Here is a 22,457-nt window from a genome sequence, read left to right as displayed (position 1 = left end):
AGGATATAGGTGACCTAGAGTTTTAGTGAAACTCCAGAGTGAGAACTGACAGCTAATCCTTGTGCCTGCACAGGATAAGGGATCAATATTCAAAACCAAGCTAGAAAAAACTGTGCCTTGCAAACACAGACTAGAAGAAAATGATTTCTCTCATGCTTGGGTCTTTGAACATGTTAAACAATAAGCCGCCTCTGAAACTTTATGGCCACTAACCAAGTTTCTTGTGGACTTGGGGCCTCAATTTATATAATATGTATGGTTCAAATAAGTGTAACCTATGGTTTTTAATATAAAATTTTCCCTAATCTGTAGTGCAAATAGGTTCCTGACAGAACAAATGTAAATGCTCTCCAGAGGAATACGTTCTTCATACAGGACTTAAAATTTCAACATATTTGAACTCACAATAAAAAGATAACAGAGGGTTGCAGGCTCAGTCCCCAGTGGGGGTGTGCAGGAGGCAGCCAATTAATGATTCTCAGTCACCACTGATCTCTCTCTCTCTCTCTCTCTCTCTCTCTCTCTCTCTCTCTCCCTCTCTGAAATCAATAAAAATATATTTGAAAAAAATAACAGAAACAAGAAAGAAAGCTATCATATACAGATGATGAAAACAACAAACCACAGACCTACTACACCCACAAGGACTTAACATGCTATATTTATCAGATACAACATATAAAATAAGTTTAATATGCTTAGAGAAAAAACAGCAACAAAAAAACAAGATTAAGGAGCAACAAATTACCCAAAACTGATGAGGCATACTTGAAAAAAATATTAAAATTTTAGAAATAAAAAGTAATTACTGAAATTATATTTGAGTAGGAGGATTAAACATCATAAATATAGTTGAAGAGATATTCAGTGAGCCAGAAGACAGATTTGAGGAAATTACCTACAATACAACAGAGAAACAAAGAAATAGAAAATAGGAAAAAGAAATAAAAGACAGAGTCCAGAGTGGGTCAGTCGAATAGAACTTCCAAAATGAGATAATAGAGATGATGAGAAAATCAAGATTCAATGAGATGACTAAACATTTTCTATGATTTATGAAAGACATAGATCCTTACATTCTAGAAGTTCAGCACATCCCAAGTAGGATAAAAAATTAATCCACACTGACCTGTAGGACAGCACACTGAGCTGTGAATTCTGTTGCCAGCCTCAACTCTGAAGCATGCACCATAAAGTAAGTTATCCCATGTCACTCAGGAAATTAGTTCGTTCAACAATAAAATGAGGAAGCTATTACCCACCTTATGAATATTATGAGAGTGCCAGAAACTTTTTGCTAGTTTACTGGGAATGTGGAAGTCCACGTTTAAGCCAAGTTCTTTACAACAGATGAAGCACCCATTCAGAATTTCTATGAGTTTCAATTTATCAAGTTTCCAAGTAAAAATGTATTGTCCCTAACAAAGGACTAATCTGTCATTCTTATCCTTCTTTTCCTTCTCTCCAGTGACTGGAAAGAATATATATAAATCAACTCTCTGAAACAGTTCTACAGGTATTTTGTATCACCCAAGTTCAATATGCAATCCAAATTCTAATAATGACATGGTTATGGCCTAATAATGAAATAAAGAAAATGGTATGTGAGCATTTGGAGAAAAAAAGTAAAACTATTAGATACATGGAGGATATTTTTATTACAGAAATAAAAGTATCATTTGATTTACTTGAGGGAGGTATATGGTGTGCTCTTCACTATCTCCAATCATCTGATTTTGGCAAGCAGGACTGGGATGATTTATTCTGATCTACCCCCATGTCCTGCTACCAATTTTGCAAAATTAAATTTTAGCTTCATTTAACCTCTCTCAGCTATCTCCACACAGAGTGTTTGTACCTTCTTCTCTCTCAGAGGACTGGCATGGCAGTAAGTAAGTCACGGTGTAGAGGTGGGCACCCAGGTGGCCACTTTCCCTACAGTATCTCATTTACAAGGTCAGATACACCTTTTAGATGCCCCCTTTTCTGAATCTATTTTCATTTCACGTAGCTAAACATGAATTGAGTAAAATGTCAAATAACAAAAGAATCTAGGATTCAAAATAAGAGGTTGAGTAAATAAGAAGAATGCCTTTCAAAGAGAAAAACAAAATTTGCCTGTTTTCTTTTGATAATGTTCCAACTGGTCTGTCCACATGCATTCCTTATCATTAACTGTACTTTAACCTTGTAAATGATCACACATCCTCTCACTCATGTTTACTTACATTTTCTTGCTTCATAATTGCTACCTTTAAAAAAATATATGTCCCTGGTTTGAAAAACAATTTTAAAGCTTTCATGTCCTGACACAGTCAGTAGAGTTAGCTCAGATTTACAGAGAAGCACCTGCAAATTTTCCTGTTAGTTCAAACTTGTCAAATTGTCAAAAGTTTCATGGATTTTTGCATTGCTGCCTGCTAATGATGGCATATAACAGGTGTGGTTTTTATTGTCTCAGAACAAAATGTAAAATACATAACAGGAAAACATTTGATATTTGATGTACTTTGAATCACCTCACTATATATACAATCTTATGGCCATTAAATGAACTCTCTTTTATAAAGATAAATGATTTTTGAATCTGAGATATTTTGGGATTTATTTTCTACTTTTACTTGAGAACAACAACAAAAGGCTTAGGGGATGGCAAACCATCCGAGTAGGATGTGTTGCTAGGAATCATGATAATAATGAGACTTTTTCCCATGTCATATCTACACACTTTTTTTGACTTGGGATTCTGCTAAGGATGCTGTGGGTTGTAGTTCTAGTGCCACCAATGAACTTCACTTAGTGATTCAATAATCTAGAGTTAATGCTGTTAATGGTGCACCACTATGCTTTAAGCAGGAATTTATTTTATCAAAATCAGTATCATCTGAATGCACACCCTTTATTTTCTACTGAGTAGAAACAAGAATTTCTTTATTTTTATTTTTTGATATATTTTATTGATTTTTTTACAGAGAGGAAGGGAGAGGGATAGAGAGTTAGAAACATCGATCAGCTGCCTCCTGCACACCTCCTACTGGGGATGTGCCCGCAACCAAGGTACATGCCCTTGACCAGAATCGAACCTGGGACCCTTGAGTCCGCAGGCTGACACTCTATCCACTAAGGCAAACCGGTTAGGGCAAGAATTACTTTAAAATAAATTTGATCAGAAGTTGTCATAATTCAAATAGCAAATTAAAGATAAATAAGCCTACATAGGAATTAGTCATATGCCTTTTGTGTTTGTATGTTCTAAAAGCCCTATAAAAACTTTCCATATGTTTCAATGACTGTCTATATTTCAGCTTTTCTTCAAGTCCAGGTAATTTGAAGCATTATGATTTTTTAACATTGTTTGCTAACTAATAGAAATATTTCTTGTGAGAACTCAGCTACTGTTGCTAATAATTAAGGTCTGTGTCCAGAATTAAACATGGAAAAGTACCTGCAATCTTCAGTTTCTAATTTGGCCTCATTAATTACCTCTTTTCAACTGAAGTTGTTAAATTCTAGGTACTTTATATATGAATGGATTTTTCTCTTCAATGGTATGGTTAATAGCTACATATTTGTGTGAATAGCAAGTGCATTACATTTAAACAAAGCTTCTTTACTATAATGTCTATAAGAAAAATACAGTATACATACTAATAATTTCAAATGGCGTAATTAATACCTGGAAATTGCAGAGGAAGTGATGTGTTGTATGTGATAGACATGTAGAGTCAGATAACAATCTTGTGATTATTGGCACTTTCAATAAAGGGGAAAACTAATAATGTTTTTAAAGCATATGGTATTTGTATAATCAAGGAAAATTTTCCTAGCAACAACAATTATATGAGCCTCTTACAAGTTCCTCTTCTAATTATCTGTTTTATTAGTAGATCAAATCATCATCCATTAGGGGATACTTAAAAACATAACGAGACATTGCTTTAATGAAGATATATATATGCACACACACGTTTATGTTATGTGTTTATGTGTATTGCTATAAAGAATACTAAATTCTCAAGCAACATGATCTATATATCAAAATGTGAATGTCCTTATAACGAAAACAAAACATATTTATAATGAATATTTTCTCACCATAAACAATATGGAGTTAAAAGAGTTTATGGACTGTATCCACAAACCATTCATAATCAGTGTCAACAACTCAATATACAGGATCAAGAATCATAGATCTCAGTGTTGGAAGGGGCCTCAAGGGCCATTTGGCTAATCTTCTACATTTCAAAAACGAGCCAGCTGAGATTCAAAAAAGTTAAGCAAGTTATTCAAGGTCACTGTGCTGTGAATGCACACACACACACAGAGTCATCTTTCTAATGGACAAACAAGATGGCCACATGTCATAGGATGGCCTGAAAACAAATATCCTTATAACAAAGCCTTATGGGAGCTTCAGGAACTAACCCTGCTTAGAGAACCCGGCTATAATTGATAGTATCTCATGATTTCTGTTGCATGGCAAATACAGTCAAACTTCAGTTTTTAAACTCTCCCATCACCAGCAATTTGGTTCTCAACCAAGTTGTTCATGGAAATAATGTTGACTCAAACTTAGGTTCTGGAACTGACAAACCTTTCATGCTAATATATCAGCCTGACAAAAAACATATCTCAGGCCACAAACAAAGGAGAGAATGTGACTCAGTTTACCGCTAAACCTTGCTTGTTAACATCTCAGGAAATTGTGCTGTGAATATTTTTGCAGGGGTTTTTTGTTGCTTTTGTTGCTGGCAAAATGGATGATTAGCAAAATTTTAAAACATAAAGAGGCGATCAAGAGTGCTAATGTTGTTAAGGGTGAAAGAAACAATGATCACAGGCAATTGAAGAGGTAGAAAAACTGTTGTTGATTTGGATAAACAAAAAAGCAGTTAGCCTGTGACAGCATTTCAGAGGCAGTGATATGTGAAAAAGTGAAGATGCAGCATGCTGACTTCCTGAAAGATATCCCTGGAAGGAAGCTGAAAGTGACTTATTTAAGGCTAGTAGGGGGTGGTTTGATAAATTTAAGAAAAGAAGTGTTTGTTTATAGATTAAACAGTACATTAGACATGTACTGTATATATGAAAAGTTAAAACAGGGACGCATTTGGAAGAAATTAATTCCATTTACATTATTTCTAATAGGAAAAAAATGATTTGGTTTTTGAACAAATCACTTATTGAAAAGCCTTCCGGAACTAATGAAGTTCGAGAACTGATATTCCACTGTACTGAGTTCAGAAATACCCCTAGGCCTAATGTTTCATATCTCTCTAACTGATTAATCCATTTCTAAGATATACTATAATAAGAGGGGATCATAGGTGATAAGGGCGAGAATTATCTTCTTTATGTGAGTGCTTACCTTCTATGAATTTCACTCAGTCATCTGTGAATAACAGTAGATTTGAGAGGAAGTTTAACCAAGAAGAAAGGAGTACAATGCTCTGAACTCTGCTTTTATGTTTCCTCTCAAAGACTGTGACCAAGAGAAGTCAGATTTTATGAAAGAAATACAGTAGCTGCATTTTACAATGCTGATATTAGAGGTTACTGCCAATATCCTCAGTATAAGCTAAATGTATTACTGAGATTTCAGGGCAAGGAGTATCATTTTAAGAGAGCATGATCTGACCTGTGGTATATCCAAATCTAAACCATGTTATAACAAGCTTCTATTGTGTTCCTCTTGAGATATTTTTAAAGAATAATGAATTAACCTTTGTGAAGTACCATGAGACCTTCAGGTTAAAGAAGACTATATCAAGTATCAATTCAGTGCCCCTAACAATATTCAGTGTATCTAGTAAACAGACTGAAAATAATCAGTAAACCATTCACTATAGTCCCCTTGGTATCATAGCAGCACAGTTAACATGCTAACAGCTAAGCTTCATGTGCTTAGAGGAAGAAAATGATCAATGGCAAAGAGCATATCCACCTGTGAAATGACATGATCCATTATAAGAATCAACTGTTAAATTGCTTCCTGTACTGAGCGCACTCAATTAAAAGACTGCACAGTGAGATCATCTCGATGGTTAAATATACTCTGTGGGAACAACCTTTGAGGAGCTTAAATATCACAGAAGGACTATTCCTACCATGACAATGGAGTTTTGGAAGGCATCTCCTTCCCCTATTTTTCAAGTTGGTAGTTTTTATTAGTAATCCTTTAGCCTGAGAGGCTGCTGAGTTTTGGCTCATACCTATCCACCCTTATACTTCTTTGAGCAAGAGATGCTTTTAGTGTTCTTTTGTCTATTGGGTCCAGAATAGATGAGTGTGGCTTTAGACCAGGGTCTCTGGACAAATATGTCATTCATGCACTTGATATTTTAGATCCTTTCTCTCCTTGAACTTTCCTGTTTCAGTAAAATAATCTATCCACAGTATTCCCAGCTCCCTGTCTAACTCTTCCTTCTTTCTTTGGTGGGGATGAGGGTGGAGGGCTGAAAAGAAAGACATTTAAAAAAAAATCAACAGACTGAGAGTCTACTTTCAGGGTTGCAATTAGTCAAGTCTATGGCCATCGACAAGCTATTTAACCTCTCAGGCCCTCAGTTTCCTTATGTTTCAGAAGGTTGTATATTTCTTGTTCATTGTTTACTGTCTGTCTCTCCTTGCCAGACAGTATAGTAGAGTGATTAAATACACAGAATGTGAAGCCAGAATACCTTAGTCCAAATTCTAACTCGGACACTTGTTATATGGGTATCTTTGGGCAAGTCCTTTTGTGCTTCACTTTTTTCATTTGTGAAGTGGGCATAATTATAGTACTTATCTCTTAGATTGTTATGAAGATTAAGTGAATACTTATATGTACAACACTTAGAATAATGCCTAATATATAACTGCTATGCAAATATGTGCTCTAATAATAGTACTGTTTTAAACTTGAAGCTCTAGGCCAAACTATATCTGACATATGGAAGAATGGAATGTGTTCAATAACATTCAGTAATAAAATTAATAATCAGATTAGATCCATACTATACAGGCCCATAATGCCAGTCACTTCCTTTGTGTAACCCTCCTCTGACATGCTCAATGTGCCTCCCCCTACACTGTAAGTTCCTTTTGTGCAAGGACCATGACCATCTTGGTCACCACTATATCTCTAGCACCTAGCACATAGTAGGCACACATATATTTGCTAAGTATATAAAGGAATACTTTTTAAAGATTTGCAATTTAGTCATTATTACATTGTCTTTAGCATTTTAATGATTTTTAAAATTATAACATGCAATCTTCTCTCCTATTTCATTTCTATGTGAAGCAGCAAAATTGTGCACAGTGAAGTGTTAGATTACAATGAATTCTCTTAACAGAGAGATTCTCCTGTTTATACCACAGGATTGCAGACTTTTGGGTTCATGAGCTAATTCAGTTTCACAGAAGGTCTCACAGAGCACCTATAGCTCCTGTTTATCACATGTCATTTTACACCCTTAATAAAAATAGGCACAAGCTTTGTAGGAGTTATCATTTAGTAATTCTACTCATTTAATGAGCACATGGTCTGAGGATAAGAAGACAAGTTATAAAGAATGATCCCTTCCTTTCAGTTTAGGTGGAAAAACAAGGCATGTACACAAATACCTACAGCACGATGCCCTTTTTACTCTCTAGCACTGAGTATCATAGGGTTTCAGAGGATCTTATTGATTTGATCAGGAAATGTTTTATAGAATATCTCACATTGTAGGGAATATACTCTATAATATTGTAATAACTATGTATGGGGCCAGTTGGACATTTGAAAAATCAGGGGGACCACTCTGTAAAGTTTATGATTGTCTAACCACTATGCTGTACATCTAAAGCTAATACAAAATAATACTGAATGTAAACTGTAATTGACAAAGTAAAAAAATAATTGATAAAAAATTGTACTTGGTCTAGTTGAATGGCTTGGATTTTCATAGATAGAAAGGTAATAGCATTCCTGGCTGAGGAAAAGGCACAGAGAAAAGTGTGATGTATTGGAGGTAAGGCGAACATACATATTACTTTAGCACATGGAAGTAGCAGATTTATGCAGAAAGCAGAAGTAGAAGACAGTCTGGAGACAGAAATTTGAAATAGTTTGTAATAAGAGGCTAGGATAGTTGAAGTTTATCTATGGACAATGGAGAACTGTGGATGATGTTATGGTAGGGAATATGAAAATGAAATCACAGTTGTGGGAATAGTAATTGGGCAACAATATGGCACTATATAAATAGAGTAGAGTTCCTGGGCTAAGTTGTGTTTTTAAGTGATGGGATACCCAGTGGAAATATGTAGCAGATTGTTGAGTTTGGGGAAAGGGAGATTTGAAATAATCTGCATAGAACTGATAGTACAGAGACTTGGGGATGGATGAAATAATTGCAGGAGAATACAGAATGAGGACAGAGGTTCTAGCATAGACCTATGACAATGAAAAATACAATAAAAAAACCCAGCAGTATCTATCCTATCTAATAAAAGAGAAACATGGTAATTAGCCATACGTCCACTACCTTTCCCATTGGCTAATCAGGGCGATATGCAAATTAACTGCCAGCCAAGATGGCTGCGGGCAGCCAGGCAGCTTGAAGCTAACATGAGGCTTGCTTGCTTCAGTGACAGAGGAAACCAACGTTCCCTGCCTGCCTTGCCGGCCTCTGAGCTTACAGTTTGAAACATTGTTACAAATATAGAAGCTAAACAAAACACCAGAAACCTGCTTTCAGCTGGATCTCAGAGCTGGAGTTGATACAGTGTTTCGATTATAGAACCCAAACAAACCAGATACCTGCTTTCAGCAGCAGAGACCTCAGAGCTGGAGCCAGAGCTAAAGCTGGCCCAGAATTTTAAAAAAGAAGAAGAAAAGGAGAAGTTGGGAGCTTCAGTCACCCGCTGGCTTGAAAACAGCCCTCAGCCCCTCACCCAGACTGGCCAGGCACCCCAGTGGGGACCCCCACCCTGAAGGGTGTGTGACCAGCTGCAAACAGCCATCATCCCCTCACCCAGGCTGGCCAGGCACCCAAGCGGGACTGCCACCTTGAAGGGTGTGTGACCAGCTGCAAACAGCCATCATCCCCTCATCCAGGCTGGCCAGGCACCCCAGTGGGGACCCCCACCCTGATCCAGGACACCCTATAGGACAAACCAGCTGGCCCCCACCCGTGCACTAGACCTCTATCCTATATAGTAAAAGGGTAATATGCCTCCCAGCACTGGGATCAGCGGAGCTGCGAGGCCTCCCAGCACTGGGATCAGCGGAGCCGAGAGGCCTCCCGGCACCAGGATCAGCGTGACAGGGGGCAGCGCCCAAACCCCCTGATTGCCCTGTGGCTCTGTGTGTGAGAGGAGGCGGGGCCACAACCTCCCTATCTGCCCTGCTCTGTTCGTGATGGGGAAGGCGCCCCAACCCCCTGATCAGCCCTGCTCTGTGCCTGATGGGGGGAGCTCCCCAACCCCCTGATCGCCCTGTGGCATGTGTGACAGGGTGCAGCGCCCCAACCCCCTGATCTGCCCTGCTCTGTGGGTGATAGAGGGTGGCGCCCCACCCCCCCACGGGCCTTGCTCTGTGTGTAATGGGGTAGAGCCTCCCCATTGGCCCTGCCTTGAGTATGACAGTGGCGGTGCTCCAACCCCCTGATTGGCCTTGCTCTGTGCCGATTGGCCCTGCTCTGTGGGTGATAGAGGGTGGCGCCCCAACCCCCTGATCCACCCTGCTCTGTGTGTGACAGGGGGCAGTGCACCAACCACCTGATGGGCCCTGCTCTGTGAGTGACAGGGGGCAGCGCCCCAAACCCTTGATTGGCCCTGCTCTGTGCATGACAGGGGGTGGCGCCGCAACCTCCCCATCGACCCTGCCTTGTGTGTGACGGGGCGGTGCCCCAACCCCCCAATCGGACCTACCCTGAGTGTGACTGAGGGTGGCATCACAACCTCCCGATCCGCTCTGCTTTGTGCATGACAGGGGGCGGCGCCCCAACTCCCCAATCGGCCCTGCTCTCAGCCCGACCAGGGGCTACACCTAGGGATTGGGCCTGCCCTCTGCCACCTGGGAGCAGGCCTAAGCCAGCAGGTCGTTATTTCCCGAGGGGTCCCAGACTGCAAGAGGGCACAGGCCGGGCTGAGAGACCCCCCCCCCCCGAGTGCACAAATTTTTGTGCATCGGGCCTCTAGTATATATATAAAAGCCTAAGCGACCCTTATGATGGAATGACCAGAACAACCAGGACGACCGGTTGCTATGACGCACACTGACCACCGGGGACAGATGTTTAATGCAGGAGCTGCCCCCAACCCGCAGGCTCCCATTGCCAGTGGGGCCTGCTGGCCAACCTCCTGGTCTTTCCTCCTGGCTAGCAGGCCCCAATTGCCCAATCAGGGCTGGCCCCTGGGCTGGGACAGGGAACAGAGGGTGGGTGGCAGTGGATGCAGCCCCTTTCCCAGGGCGGCCAAGGGCCGGCTCCTTCCTTGGGGCCAGTGGCCAACCTCCTGGGTCCCTCTCCCCGTCCCCATCCCCGGCCAGCAGGCCCTGATCAGCCTGCTGCCTGCCTGCCACTGTGGCAGTTGGCCCCTCCCCATGGGCTGGCAGGTCCTGACTGCCCGATCAGGCCTGGGCCCTGGGCTGGGATGGGGAACTGGGTATGGGTGGTGGTAGACACAGACAGCGAGGGAAGGAGGAGGGGGAGAGGCAGGGAGGCGGGGAACCATGTGGTGGTAGCAAGTGGGCAGCAAGGAAAGGAGGAGGCAGGGAGGTGGGGAACTGATGGGCTCTGATCGCCAGCCAGGCCTAGGGACCCCACCTGTGCATGAATTTTGTGCACCAAACCTCTAGTGTTGTATATAAAAACCCAGTAAAATACTAGCCTAGGAAACACCTAGAGGCCCCTTACAACACATGAAAGGCACACAAGTGAGACTTTAAGTAATACTACCTTAAGGCAAAGACCTGGGAGTGGAGGAAGGAGACAATTCCAATGTACCTGTTGAGCAGTCAGATCCTGTCCACTTGGGGTCACAGCTGCACATTCCAGTGTCCAGAATAAAAGTGCCATGTCCTGAGCACTGCTCTTGACATATAGGAAGTAGAGTTTCACAACTGATTCCACCCCAACCAGTAGAACAGTGACATTCTCCTTTCACACAGATGCCATGGCTGGAACACATGGGGTCTAAGCAGTCCTCTGAAGGCCCAAGAAAGGAGGAAAGATTAAAATGAAAAGGTATGGCCATTATATGACACCGAGATAGTCACATTGATTTCCTAATATCATGCCATTTCTGCTGTTTTAATTAGGCAATACTATGACTCAGGTCAACACTGTGTTCAAAATAGATTATTAACATTTTAAAATATCATTAGATATCATAAAAATTGCATCCTAAATTTAGAAAAAAGAAACATGTATGTTGTGTGACATTGTTAGTAGTGTGTAGCACTCCCACATAAATGGGTGAGTGAATCAGTGAGGGCCTTCGATAGGAATTCCTCAGCTTTGAAAAAAAATGCTCAAGAATTTTTGGTGAGTCATTTCTTGTCTTTTCTGAAATTGGAATCATAGCTCCCAGAAATGCCTTTTACTTGATGTGTCTAGAGAAGTTGATATAGTTTAAGTTTGAATTATTCAAGGTATTGACGAAGTGACTGCTGAAGCATTGAAAATGCAACATATTAAAAAATTCTTTTTTTGTGGCTTCTCCTTCTATCAGGACACAGTGACAGTGTCTATTGTTTTAGAATATCATGGACTCAATTATTTTTGCCTGTGATTCTGTGAGTCTGGAAATTTTTTGACACATGCATAATTTTTAGAGAATATATATATATATATATATATATATATATATATATATATACACACACAAATATATAAACTGTATTGGAAGTAGATTCCAATGCTTGTCTTGGGGAGAATTGTTTTATGCTTTTAATTCAATCACCATGGAAAATGGGAAAGTTGATTTCCCAACTTTTAGTCTTCCCATACAAATAAGATGAAACAAAATAATTTACTACGATGCAGATGTATGCTTTGAATTACTTCTCCAGCAATGAAAAAAGACGGATACAATTTGCTACCATTTGCAAGACTGGCTTAGTTTTTGGCTTGGAACAGAGGAAGTTTAAACAAGCATATATTTAGTGTAATTGCCATTATAATTAGCCCATGATCTCAGGATCATTAGCGCAATGCTTCAATACCTGAGCTAATCAGCAAATAACTATCAGAAGGTATACCTCACTCTATTATTTCATTATTTGGAGGGAAAGGAAAAGTCCAAAGTATAAAATGTCATTTTAGAAGAAGGCCATTTGATTATATAAAATATAATACTTTGAATAAATAAGATTTAACTTAATATAATTTCTTTTATTAAAAGGCCACCGTCAATGAATATGTAAGTTATGCTTAAATCAGAGGCATAAAGTTGTATGGCTGAAGGGGCCAGGCCGGTGACAAACTGGAATAAATGATACGGGCTGGATGTAAGAAAACGGAGTGTGTTGGGAGTGAACTGAGAGAAGTTTAAAGGAAGCTGCTGCTTCTTAGCTCCAATTGATTGCCACCATGTAGGAATGTGAGCCCAGGGTTATCAGCGTTTCGTGTTGTTCACAAGAGGCTAGAAATAGAGATTTTTATATGACACTTCTCTACTTAAATGTTGGCAAATATGTCACATTACACAACAAAAACACCACCACCATTATGCGAATCAAACAAGGCCCATCTATAAGCTCAGGTTAGGCTGTGGGCTCCTGGTCTGTGATGTCTGACTTAAAGCATTTTTTTTTAATATTGTGTTTGAAGTTTACAGTGTCAAATATGGTATTCCATGCTATCTTGGTTATTCTACAGTTTTTTTAGTGACACCTAGAACACTATATCCTTTTTCAACTGCTTATGTAATTTAAATAAAACGGTTTGAATTCATTAGGTTAGTTTTCTGGGCAAATTGTAGATGTTGTGATAGCACCATTTTTGGGGGTAAATAAGTGTGACCATATAGCATCTGAATTTACAACTTAAATATCATGATTACAGTTGGATAGCATACAAACAATTTCCAAAAGTAACTCAGGCACTAGGGTGCCTAGACTAGTCCCAATGCCATTCATTGGAACAGACAAAATCTTCACACCAAAATTCTAGTACTGCTAATGGGAGGCAAAAAGCTAAACTCTTGCTTGCTCACGGAGCAGAATGAGATTAAACCCTTTAGAATGCTGTGTAATAGTCTTAATGAGCCATCTTTAAAAAGCAATTATAGTGCATTTTCAGCTGCTTCTTTCCTGAACAATAGTTGTAATGAGACCCTCTCCCATGGTAATGGTTTAATATTATTTCTGAAATCACTCTTATTTGAGGAATGTAGCATGAAAAAGGCCTGATTACTACTAGTAAACTTATTTTTCCAATGTGTCTCTTTAAATGATAAAACTATTGCCATTTCAAAATATGTCTTTTGTGTGTAAAGGCTCCTTTGGGGTGAATTTTAATATGAAGGCACTTCCTTGAAACTCATTAGTGATTCCTTAGGCATGGAGGTCAAGTTTATCACGAGCTATGTAAAAATAAATAATATGAAGCAATAATAATGGTAATTAAAAATCACTCCCAAAGAAAACATTCATAAAATGGTTCCAAATGTGCATATATTTTTTATTATGTGTTTTAATGTAAGATGTAGCCTACTGCACTCTGTAATAATGAAAGCATATGAATTAACACCTAAAATCGTCAATATGGAAATCCTCAAGTTATAAAACAATGTTAAAATGAGGGGGATATGCCATTTTTCATTACTACTCTGCAAGGGTCACAGACATGGCCTCATGTTAACATTAGAGACTGTCAGGAGAGACATGAGCTCCCCTGACTTCAACCCCCTGCTCCATGTACAAAGCAGATATATTGAGCACTGATGGGTTGCTAAGACCACTTATTTCTCTATTAGAAGCATAGAATGGTGCCTTGGACAATTCAGTGGGAGAAAACCCTAAAGCAGTAGATGAAAATGGGGCTCTGACCTTCCTCACATATTTCTCCTTTGTATCCTGGCACACAGATGCAGACTCCCATGATGCAGGTGCCATGACCAAAGCACGTTGGGTCAATGCATTGTTCTTCTGGAACATCGCACTCTGGCCCCTTCCAGCCATTTCGGCAGACACAGTGTCCTTTCTCGTATTCTCCATTCCCACCACATAGCACAGGGCATGAATCTGAAGATTGGAAAATGAACTTGTAATGTTTTCATAATGCTTTTAAAATCTCCAACGAGCAATTCTCTATTGATTCTTGTATAATATATCAGGCAAAAAAAAAAATTGTACTATTTCTGTCTTGGCCCGTATTAAATAGGCACATGTTTATGATTATAAACAGAATTTGCCTTTCTTGGGGTGAGATAAAGATAAATTATAAAACTATCCTGAGTGGAGAAATTATTTCAGGCATTTGATTTTGATTACATCATAAACTTAGATAATAATAATTATTATCATTAGTATAAGCTAGGGATTTTTTTCTCTTATGGCTTTTCTTTCTCAAGAAGATATATGCTACTTTTTAGGGGGAAACGGAAAATTTGAAAAAAGTAATACATGGGGAGTTATTCATTTTACAGAATGTTATCTTTAAAAATTGTACATTTAAAAAGATCTATGCTGGAGAGATGTCTACACACATAACACATCATGCAGACCTTTAGTAGAACACTTTCTCTGCTTCGTCATTGTTTGTCTCCCTATTGAAACTGTGGACTCCTTAAGGGGAGGACCTATATCTTCTGTCTTATTTTTATTACCAGCCATCATCTTCACTCCTGCCCCCCAATTCCTCAAGATCCATCACGGGACTGGGAACCTAGCAAGTGCTATAGAATTCTCTATTGAATAGAATTTATCCTAAAGAAATTAAGTGGCTGAGAAACCTGAGATTAAAGTACTAGCAGGCTGAGAACTTTAAGAACACAAAACATAAGCAGAAAGCATCTCTAAAGTCGTAAGTGTAAGCCTATGGGAAAACATGATGTGATTGACCTAAAGCTTTTCAAGGATTAAACTGTGGGCAAGTCTAGGAAATGTTCAAGTTTGCTAAGTTGAACTTCTGACTTTCTAGTCTTTACTTTCTAGGCTACTTGCCCATTTGATTGCCTACTCGGTCCAGTTTACATGGAAGTGCATAAACAATTAACTACTTTGCCTAACTCTTAAAGTCCATCCATTATGAATGAGTTTATGCAGGACATGGAAGTATCAAGTAGCGGTTGGGTTAGATGATCTAGGTATAAATCCCATCTGTTAGGTAACCCTGGTTAAGTTATTTCACCTCTCTGAGGTTGTTTCTTTGCCCATAAAACTGGGATAATAACAGATATAACTCATAGGACTATGATAGGAAGTAGGAATTAAAAGACATAACACAAAGTTTTTAGAATAGTTCCTGGTGGAATAGGTGCTCAACTTTTGGTAGTGGCAGTGGGCAGTGTTGTTGCTATTACTGCTGTTATCATGACCACTACTACCACTCCTCCTCCTAAGTTCTCAAATGACATCCATTTCCCTAAGTCAATCAGAAAAACAGAGCAACATTACCTCTAGCACAGTCAGGCCCAAGGAATCCTGGGAAACAATGGCAATGGCCAGAGATACACTCTCCATTTCCATTGCAATTAGTCGAACAGTCATCCATTATTTCTATTAATAAAGAGAAAACGACAAAAATTAACAAATCTACAGACTACAGAGTCCTTAATTTTTTAAAATTGTAAAAACTCTGGGCCTATAACATTTTTGCCCTTTGCTGTCTACGGAGCACTTACTATTTAAAATCAGATGTCAAAGATTTCTGTAAGATGTCACATGTAGTTCCAAATTATTAAAAGCACCCTGGAGTTGCTGAATTGGCTATTCAAGAGTAGAACTAAAAACCAATCTCATCTCTAAAGTGCATAAAGGGTCTAGAAGAATTATATTCTCATGAGACATTATATTCTCATTGTGATAAAGTTAAAAATGTACTAGGATTATAGGACATTTCTCAAAAGCAAAGTGGGCTTCAAAATGTAACCAGAAGACTAAGTCTACAGTTTATTTTTCAGATTTAGGTTGTAGTAAATGACATTGTCTTCTCTAGCACTTTAAAATGTTTAATCTACTATCTCGACAGCTTAAATATGATAATCAGTATTTCATTTTCATTAATAAGTGACAATGGAATGCTTTTAAAGTAAGTGTTCATATTAAATTCACCACCACTAAAAGCATTGGAACCTAAGTATTTTGTTGAGAAATGCTTTCTTGACTGTAAATGCTTATCATTTCTCTGCCACTAATTTCCCTTCAATCCATTCTTAGAGAAGAATAGGCTTTAGGGGAACTGAGAAGGTTTTAAAGGTGCCCATAGGTAGTTATGGTGCCATAAAGATATGCGCTGTAACAGAACTTGGGCAAGTCTTCAGGTATTCTGATTGAAAAAGTATAAAGTTATACAGAGGCCAGTTTCTGACAATGATTTTAAAAATTATAATGTTGTACATCTGAAATTTACATAATGTTATTAATCAATGTTACCTCAATAAAAATTAATTAAAAATTAAAGTGTTTCTAATTTAAAACTGTATTTGCATACATAATAGTGTTAAATTCCAAGTCCATGAACTATGATGATATGCATATTTTACTCTTGTAGTTTTTTTTTAAAAAATCATCTTTTCATTACTATTTTCTGTAAGTTTTCTATACTTAGCAATCTTGGATTCCTAGTTTTATGTTCTGGTCTATTAAACTCATGCTTCTCATATGCACCAGTTTTTTCTTTTCAATCCAAATTATCTACTTCATCTAGTTCCACTTGGATAAGCTATTTCCAATTAAAACAAGATATCCTAGGAAGTAGTCTTAACATCTTCCTCTGAACTATGAGAATTATATTGAGGGTCGAAAAATAGCATTTCTTCAATGGAGGTTTTTTGACTACCTGTATCAGTAGAATTACTTGAGGTGCTTACAATGCAGATGCCTGGGCTTCACTCCAGATCCACTAAATCTGTCTCTGAGGAATGTGGCCCAGTAATCTACATATTAACAAATACAGCAGGTGATCCTGCAGGTTTCCACCACATTGAAGCCTCAAAGAATGAGTACAAATGCTTCAAATAAACATCCATAGTTAGAAAATTTATGATCTAGATTTGGAGTTCTGCCTTGGGTAGAATAAATGCTAGAGGAAGGAAATGGTATCTAGTCTAATTAGGGGATTCTTAGAAAGCTGAGAATGAATCCAGTGGCTGTGTGGGTAGCCATCCTATTATCAATTGGATGGTGGCATTCTTCTCCACCCCATGTGAATACATGAGCTAGCCTTTTGTAGGTTTATGATGCTCTGTTCTTTTATCTCTGTTTTAGACAACTGAACTGGATAAGAAATTGACACTTGGCATTTCTGAACTACAACTTGACTGGTGAGAATGTAACATTTGACAAAGAGCTAACCATTTATAACTCATTAAACCTTTATTTTCAGAAAGTTATTAATTTATTTAAAAGGTCATTATAAAAAGCACAAAGAGTCTTTTTTTTACATTCTAAGATGGAACAATTATTTCTCTATTTTCTACTTATCTAACTTTCTTATACTAAGCAGTAGTGGCAGTTTTTAAATCTATATTTAGATTTCCCCTGTCTGGATGGTTAATAAGAGGCCATGGAGGAAGATTTGAAAGGTAAAAAAAGTTAAATTTCATTTCACACCAGTTCCTATTGACAACTTTATGGAAGTAGTCTTATGGGAATGTAGCTATTGTAGAAAGACATTTAATAAAGTTTGCTATCAAAATAAATAAAAATTCCTACATCTTATTGAATTATCTAAAAGCTATCCCTGGGCCCACTGCTGCACAGGGCTTACCACCAGCAACACAAATGAGAAGAAAACGCATTATAGGAGGTATTGGAAGCTGCTATCTCCACAGGGTGTCAAAGAGACATTGGGACAGTCTAGGGACTCCAGGAAGAGGATGGCTACAACAGGATCGCATAAATAGCCAGTAATGAAAAATAACACATTTTCCTATTTATGTTGGCCTCCAGGAAACTTTGCCTTCTTTGTTTTAAAACTTACTGCAGAATCACTTCCTAGACAGCAGTTCATTAGAGCAGAGAATCATTTTAAAGTTCTATGCTTACAGTTCTGTTCTTATACTAGAGTCTAAAGCCTCTTCCTATCTGTGTCTGCACTGATGACGTGTTGCTTATGGCAGGTTTTCTCGTAAGAGCAACTAAAGATAATTCATAATCTATGGAATGTATGTTCTAAAGGGCATGGGCTTTGGAAACAGGAATATTGGGTGTCTCAAATCTCAATTTTGCCACTTGCTGGCTGTGAGACTTTGCCAAATTATTTACTTATTCCAGGCCTCTGTTTTCATATTTGTAATATTACTATCATTATACCTGTGCTGTCAGGGTTGTGATGAGAATCAAACAAGATAACTGAATGTAAAGCATCTAGTGCAGTGCTTGGGGCAGAGTAGCACTCCATATACGATCATGTTACAGAGCAGACTGAGATTACGGGATACTGACAACTCTGCCCATGCTACTGGAAAATAGTATATATTAATGTAGATCTATGTTAGTCATTTAATAAATGTTGGTTATTAATACTGTCTGGAGCCTTATTAGTAGCAGACCAAATAGAGTTAAGCTCAATCAACTGATTCTAGTATTATGAATACAGAATAAGCAACATTTAGAATAAATTCACACAAAATCTTATTTTGTTCAAGCAAATATTTTAGTCTCTTTTCACTAAAATTAACATAAGTTATAAAAACATTAAAAATTAATGGGGAGAATTTAGAGTAAATAACTTAGATACTTTCGATTTTTTTGGAAATTTACTTGGATTCTCTTTAAGTAGAATTATAGGAGAAATGTTTATCTTATTTCTAATATCAAAAGACAACAGAAAAATAAACAAACTGACTTGCATAAGGGAAAAACTAGTATGTTGTTGCATAGAAAAGTGACAGCTTAATATCTGGATAATAACACTTATATTTCAAAGGTCAGGTTCTTTTTGGGAGGAAGTAAGGGATAGAAAAAAAAACCTACAAGCATGTCTCTGGATCTATTGACTTTTTAAAAGGTAAATAATTTGGCTGGTATTTTAATTTAAGCTTAGGGGCAAGGATATCTGGAAGAGAGAAAAATCTTCACAAGTATTTTAGATCTCATAACTCATTGTCAATTGCCTTATCAAAATTGGGCCTGGATAGAAAAATATCATGTAAGTTCTGTGTCTGTTGAATCTGCCCCAACGAGTCCATGAGTGGCAAAACAGTGTCATGACTGAAAATATTTTTTCCAATTTAACAAACACTTTTTTCTTTTGAAGATATAAAATCAGTAAAGTATTTCAATAGGGGAAAAATAATTAGTGCATTTTTACTACCTTTCTGATTACTTTAGAAGAAAGTTTTTGATAAACTTATGGATGGAATACCATTTTCTACTGACTCAAGGTCTTCAGCATAGAGTAAAAATAGAACATAATTGTTATAAAGAGCAGATGGTATATCTATTAACAGTCAATACATCTTCCTAAACATATGGTTGAACAGATTAACTAAAGGATAAATGGTGAGAGCTGTATAGAAAACTGACAGCTGCAAAACATTTTCTCTTCTTTTAACAGACGAGTATTTTAGGAAAATTCACACAATAAAATACTGTGTCAATGAGTTGTTTATCCTCAGGGCTCTAAAATTGCTAAAAAGCTCAGCTTTATTCACACAAAGGGTCAAGGGGAATGCATTCACCAAAAAAAAAATGACAAGAGTGAGATGTCTCTGACTAACTAGGGTGAACTGTGAATAAGAGTGGGTGAAGACATTGTATTAAAAAGAACATGTTTTAAAAGACCCTGAGAACACCAAAAGAGACATTGTGATGATTTTGAAATGAAAAAATTCTAAAAGAAATGGCTTTAAATGACCCAAGTTATTATTCTTTCAGACTCTTCTTTAAGTACTGTCAGGTTGCATTTTGAAACCTTAAAGGTTGGTTCTAGAATCAGTCATTGTAAAGAACTGGACTGATGCAAGTTTTTCCATTTTAAAAGGTGCTTATTTGTTTTTAATAGGTCTTGAACTAACAGAGGTTCCCCTGCTTGGACCCTTCTTCACCGAAGTTGTCTTATGTAGCCTCAGTAACAATGTCATCCAGGTAATTATTTCTATTGAAAACATACAAAACAGTGTATGGCAAATATCTTAAAATAGCAAATAATGGACCTTTTAAAAACTCTTAATCAGCATTGAAACAACATTAATGACAACAACAATATAAGCCTTTCTCATAGTGACCTATCCTGAATAATGAGTTTAAGGCAGAATGAATAATAAGCTTAAATAACATCTGTATTACTTTAATCACTGATTGTGTCTTTCTAGAGTTATACTGTCAATTCAAAATAATAGCCAAGGCAGCTTACCAATTGCTGTAGTTAACACAAATACTTGTTCCATCTTTTTGCCATCATTGTAAAATGCCAGATACCAAGGCCCTTGGTCCATGTACTCTATGAAGCCTGTCTCCTGCAGTGAGGTTAAGATCAGGTTCCGAGGGGAATGCTGGCTATCATCAGAGCCCTTGGAGTCTTGCTTCACCAGTTGCTTTCCATCCATTAGCTTTACAAAATCAAACTGGAACAAATATGAACACAAATATGAGCCTCTGCTTTTATTTCTTGACTGACAGACATCTCTAACTTCATTGCCCTATTTCATACTTCTTTGCTTCGGAGGTAGGCAAAGAGGAAGATGAAGTTATTAATTTTAAAATACATTTAAACCCAAAAGAATATTATTAATTCCGAGGGGAAAAGCCCCACTATACTTATAAATGTTATAAACCTCTCAGTTTGGGAGTATTCAAAATAGTCCTTTAAAAATAAATAAACCAAGAAATAGAAATATATTTTGTTTAGTATTATGCAAGAGAATCTTGATATTTTACCATACTGTCTGATAGAAGACAGTTGAAACCACACATTCCCCTCAGAAATGTTACCATGACCTTCCCTACAAATTAAAGGGTTTTATACATTTTTTAAAAACAAATGAGTAAACAGTCAAACTTTGAAAACATTAATCATAATTTACTATTTTTGTAGTAGCATATTTAAATATTCAAAGGACACTCTCCTTTTTATTCCTAATCAGTGGATAAGCACATGGCACATGTGTCCTTGAACATTTTCAATAGTCAGATTTGAATGGCACTCTAATCCCCTGCCTAGTCTGACCCAGAAGGGAAGATTTGAACTACAGTTATATCTTCTGAAAACAAAGCAAGTCCCAGATGGCTATGATTCCTTATGCTACTTCTTAGATGGAACAGGGTCCCAAATGGGTTCATGTGAGAAAGAGATAAGGAAAACAGAATGAGAGAAATTAGGTAGCTACAATTTATTGAAGGGCATTGTAAACCATAGAGGTTTTACATATTTGAGTTATTATTAACACTAACAAGGAAACTTTTCTACTTGTAAGACAAAACCTACCTTTTGACTCATTTCCATTATTGATATGCATTCCTTCATCTGGACAAGGGATCATGGGTGCACAGAACCAGCAAAGGGGGGTGTGGGCACCATAGAAGTAAGATGAGGGGGTTGGGAAGGCTCATGGTCATCCTGTTCCAGGAAACAGGATTCAAGTTTCAAGGATACTTTATTAAACTCCCTTTTCTGAATCTGCTCTGCTGAATATGATTCCTTATTTCTTAATGGCATTTTTTTTTCATTCGCTTTAGTGTGATCATTCTGGATGTTGCTCATTGCAAAGATTGTCTGCCTTTACCTTTGACTCCCACACATGGTGCAGGTCACAATCCCCAAACTAGTCATCCCAGCACCCTTTAAAAGGGTCAAGAAATACCTGTAATATCAAATACCTGGGTATGTGTAGGTGGAATGTTTCTTCTGCCATAAATTCCCAGCAGAGAGTCCTTGGCTAAAGAAATATTGAATTTCAGATATATTGGATGGTGGATAGTAATCTGGAAACGCCAGAATAAGCCAGGAGGAATGGTCTGCATGACCTGTGCACCAATGTCAACTTCTCCAGTGTCTATTGCTCGGCCCTTCTGAAATACTGGTTTTAAAAGTAAAGAAAATTACACACAACATTAATCTTAATTTATAAAGCAATGGTTTTTAGTTTTTCAAGAACAGATACATCAAAATGACTTACTCAGATCATTCTTACTCCCCACACCACCCATATGTCAAGGCTTTACCCAAATTAAATATCTTCCAAGGAGCCCTCCCTAACCAACCACTCTATCAGTCTCTCCCTTCTATTAAACTGCTATTGCATTTATTTCCATCATTTGATTCATTTTAACCATTATTTACTGAATGCTGCCCCAGAAGCTGCAAGAGATACAAAAA

General features: G+C 37.8%; 1 protein-coding gene across 2 annotated transcripts in view; it reads right to left on the bottom strand.

Moving 5' to 3' along the window:
- The window catches only part of TENM1 (teneurin transmembrane protein 1), a 641,347-nt gene that overhangs the window by 264,504 nt on the left and 354,386 nt on the right, over positions 1-22,457 (bottom strand). For both annotated transcript variants that reach the window (XM_059680479.1, XM_059680478.1), the window contains 5 exons: positions 21,959-22,158; positions 20,496-20,706; positions 15,593-15,694; positions 14,024-14,218; positions 10,977-11,177 (listed from right to left, as the gene is read on the bottom strand). In XM_059680479.1, coding sequence (XP_059536462.1) covers positions 10,977-11,177; positions 14,024-14,218; positions 15,593-15,694; positions 20,496-20,706; positions 21,959-22,158 — 909 coding nt within the window. The remainder of the gene's footprint in view (positions 1-10,976; positions 11,178-14,023; positions 14,219-15,592; positions 15,695-20,495; positions 20,707-21,958; positions 22,159-22,457) is intronic.

Source organism: Myotis daubentonii, chromosome X, assembly GCF_963259705.1.
Source record: "Myotis daubentonii chromosome X, mMyoDau2.1, whole genome shotgun sequence".
Classification (NCBI taxonomy): domain Eukaryota; kingdom Metazoa; phylum Chordata; class Mammalia; order Chiroptera; family Vespertilionidae; genus Myotis; species Myotis daubentonii.
The sequence above is the reverse complement of the archived record's forward strand: the minus strand, read 5'-3'. Positions and strand labels throughout refer to the sequence as shown.